Source organism: Eubalaena glacialis, chromosome X, assembly GCF_028564815.1.
Source record: "Eubalaena glacialis isolate mEubGla1 chromosome X, mEubGla1.1.hap2.+ XY, whole genome shotgun sequence".
NCBI classification, from domain to species: Eukaryota; Metazoa; Chordata; class Mammalia; order Artiodactyla; family Balaenidae; genus Eubalaena; species Eubalaena glacialis.
The window spans coordinates 113,134,892-113,138,382 of NC_083736.1; the positions used below are offsets into that span (position 1 = coordinate 113,134,892).

At 38.1% G+C, this 3,491-nt stretch overlaps 1 protein-coding gene across 1 annotated transcript; it reads left to right on the forward strand.

Moving 5' to 3' along the window:
- The first annotated feature begins 1,569 nt into the window (after positions 1-1,569).
- Positions 1,570-2,604, forward strand: LOC133081893 (thymosin beta-4-like). The gene is made up of 2 exons (XM_061178214.1): positions 1,570-1,582; positions 2,223-2,604. The coding sequence occupies exons 1-2, from the start codon at positions 1,570-1,572 to the stop codon at positions 2,429-2,431; spliced, it is 222 nt and encodes a 73-aa protein (XP_061034197.1). The 3' UTR covers positions 2,432-2,604.
- The last annotated feature ends 887 nt before the right edge of the window (positions 2,605-3,491 follow it).

The following is a 3,491-nucleotide window of genomic DNA, read 5'->3' on the forward strand; positions in this document are numbered from 1 at the left end:
CCAGACACCATCAAACTCTTAGAGGAAAACATAGGCAGAACACTCTATGACATAAATGACAGCAAGATCCTTTTTGACCCACCTCCTAGAGAAATGCAAATAAAAACAAAACTAAACAAATGGGACCTAATGAAACTTAAAAGCTTTTGCACAGCAAAGGAAACCATAAACAAGACGAAAAGACAACCCTCAGAATGGGAGAAAATGTTTGCCAATGAAGCAACTGACAAAGGATTAACCTCCAAAACATACAAGCAACTCATGCAGTTCAATATCAAAAAAACAAACAACCCAATCCAAAAATGGGCAGAAGACCTAAATAGACATTTCTCCAAAGAAGATATACAGATTGCCAACAAACACATGAAAGGATGCTCAACATCACTAATCATTAGAGAAATGCAAATCAAAACTACAATGAGATATCATCTCACCCCGGTCAGAATGGCCATCATCAAAAAATCTACAAACAGTAAATGCTGGAGAGGGTGTGGGGAAAAGGGAACCCTCTTGCAGTGTTGGTGGGAATGTAAATTGATACAGCCACTGTGGAGAACCGTATGGAGGTTCCTTAAAAAACTAAGAATAGAACTACCATACGACCCAGCAATCCCACTACTGGGCATATACCCTGAGAAAACCATAATTGAAAAAGAGCCATGTACCAAAATATTCATTGCAGCTCTATTTACTATAGCCAGGACATGGAAGCAACCTAAGTGTCCATCAACAGATGAATGGATAAAGAAGATGTGGCACGTATATACAATGGAATATTACTCAGGCATCAAAAGGAACGAAACTGAGTTATTTGTAGTGAGGTGGATGGACCTAGAGACTGTCATACAGAGTGAAGTAAGTCAGAAAGAGAAAAACAAATACCGTATGCTAACACATATATATGGAATCTAAAAAAAAAAAGAAAAAAAAATGGTCAGAAGAACCTAGGGGCAAGACGCGAATAAAGATGCAGACCTACTAGAGAATGGACTTGAGGATACGGGGAGGGGGAAAGGTAAGCTTGGAGAACATGAGAGAGTGGCATGGACATACATACACTACGAAACGTAAAATAGATAGCTAGTGGGAAGCATCCGCATAGCACAGGGAGATCAGCTTGGTGCTTTGTGACCACCTAGAGGGGTGGGATAGGGAGGGTGGGAGGGAGGGAGATGCAAGGGGGAAGAGATATGGGAACATATGTATATGTATAACTGATTCACTTTGTTATAAAGCAGAAACTAACACACCATTGTAAAGCAATTATACTCCAATAAAGATGTTAAAAAAAAGAAAAGAAAAAAAAAACACCTATAACAATGGAAACTTTGGCATGATTTGAATTAACTCTTTCATTCAACAAACATTAGTTGAACATCTGTGTGCTCCTTGTTTTAGGCATCGGAAATACAAATATGAATATGATAGTCCCTGACTCAAAGAGTTCACTCTTTTAAGGGACATCATGGGGTGGGAGGAGTGACAGACAATTTATATGTGTGACTGGGTGTAAAAGGTTTGAATAGGACTTTGCCAGGTGGACAAGGAAGAGAAGAGCTCTCAGGCAGAATGAATAGCAAGTGTAAGACAAGAAGATGTGAAATGACAAGATGTTTTGGATACTTATAGGCAAATGGTGATGGGAGGAGAGGATGAGGAGTGGCCAGAGATGATGTTGGAAAGGGACAAGAGCTAGATCACAAAAGGGTTTTGTATACCACTGATCACTAGAGAGGTGTTTTCTCTTGTTGGGCAAGGATGGTACATATAGCTTGGATGAAATATTCCTGAGCCATGTGTTTCTTTTTATTCTCATTTCATGCTTACCAAGTTGTTTTCTGACTTGGTCTTAGAGATACCATATCAGGAAAGGAATATTCAGAGCGGTGAGCAGAAATAAAATGGTAACTGGAAAAATAGAACTCCACTTAAAATTCATAAATTAGAATAAAGAGTTCAGAAACAGACCCAAATCTCTTGGGAAATTAATTACATGATGCAAGTAGCATTTCAAACCAGTATAGAAAGGATGGACTTTTCAGGAAATGATGTCGGAACAATTAGTTAGCCTTGGGGGGGCGGGGGCAAACTGATCCCTACCTCATTCCTTATACCAAATAAATTCCAGATGGATCAAAGATTTAAATATTAAAACAAAAGTATTAGAAGAAAATATAGGTATTGATATTATCCTAAACTCAGAAACAACAAAAAATGTATAGCTTCCTACTCGGCGGCAACCACCGCACAAGCCGGACTTCGCTCGCTGGCAACTCGCTCCGCTTCCTCGGCAGCCATGTCTGATAAACCTGATATGGCTGAGACAGAGAAATTTGATAAGTCGAAATTGAAGAAAACAGAAACGCAAGAGAAAAATCCACTGCCTTCAAAAGAAACGATTGAACAGGAGAAGCAAGCAGGCGAGTTGTAATGAGGCGTGCACCGCCAATATGCACTGTACATTCCACAAGCATTGCCTTCTTATTTTACTTATTTTAGCTGTTTAACTTTGTAAGATGCAAAGAGGTTGGATCAAGTTTAAATGACTGTGCTGCCTCTTTTCACATCAGAGAATGGACAACTACTGACAACGAAGGCTGCGCCTGCCTCTCCCATCCGCCTGTCTGGCTGGCAAGGAAGGAAAAGAACTTGCTTGTTGGTGAAGGAGGAAGCTGGGCAGGATGACAGTGAAATCTAGAGTAAAAAGCAAGCCGGTCCACGGTGTCCTGTGGGCTGTAAAATGCAGTTTAATCGGAGTGCCATTTTTTTTGTTGTTGTTCAAATGATTTTAATTATTGGAATGCACACTTTTTAAATATACAAATAAAAAGTTTTAAAACCTGAAAAAAAATGTATAGCTTCCTAATAGCACATGAAAACTAAAATAAAAACAATGATCTGTGGAAAATATTTGCAACATTTATGATAAAGAGAAATTTTACTTAGTATATAAAGAGCTCTTTTAAATCCAGTAAGAAAAAGCCCAACACCAGAATTAAAAAATGGCCAATGGATGTTGATTACCTGATTAGTCTCTCCATAATCAAATAACTTTGTCAAGTATTATAGATGTTAAAAAAATTCAACTAAAAATCCTCTCATACTTTATTTTTTTAATCTCCTTTGTTTTTCTGGACCAAGACTGAATCTTTTCTCAAATACATAATCTGAATCTCTGTTCAGATGAATATTTTGCCGTCTTTATTTTGACTGCCCTTGTTTTCAAAATGTATACTTCAACTGCTTTTCAAATGTACATTTACCTTTTGAAATATGTTTACTTGTGAGCACAATGGCCTCCCTTTCCTGTGGATCCCAAAAGAATACATGAAAAGATACGGGGATAGATCTTTGTACTCATTTGAAAAGAAATGTAGAAGTGATGTGCTAAGATCTGAGAGTGTGATAGTTGCTGAATTCTGGTTGGTTTCACTCAATCCCTCTCATTTCTTCTTGCATGCTGATCCATGACAAAAGCCATACTTCAAAAT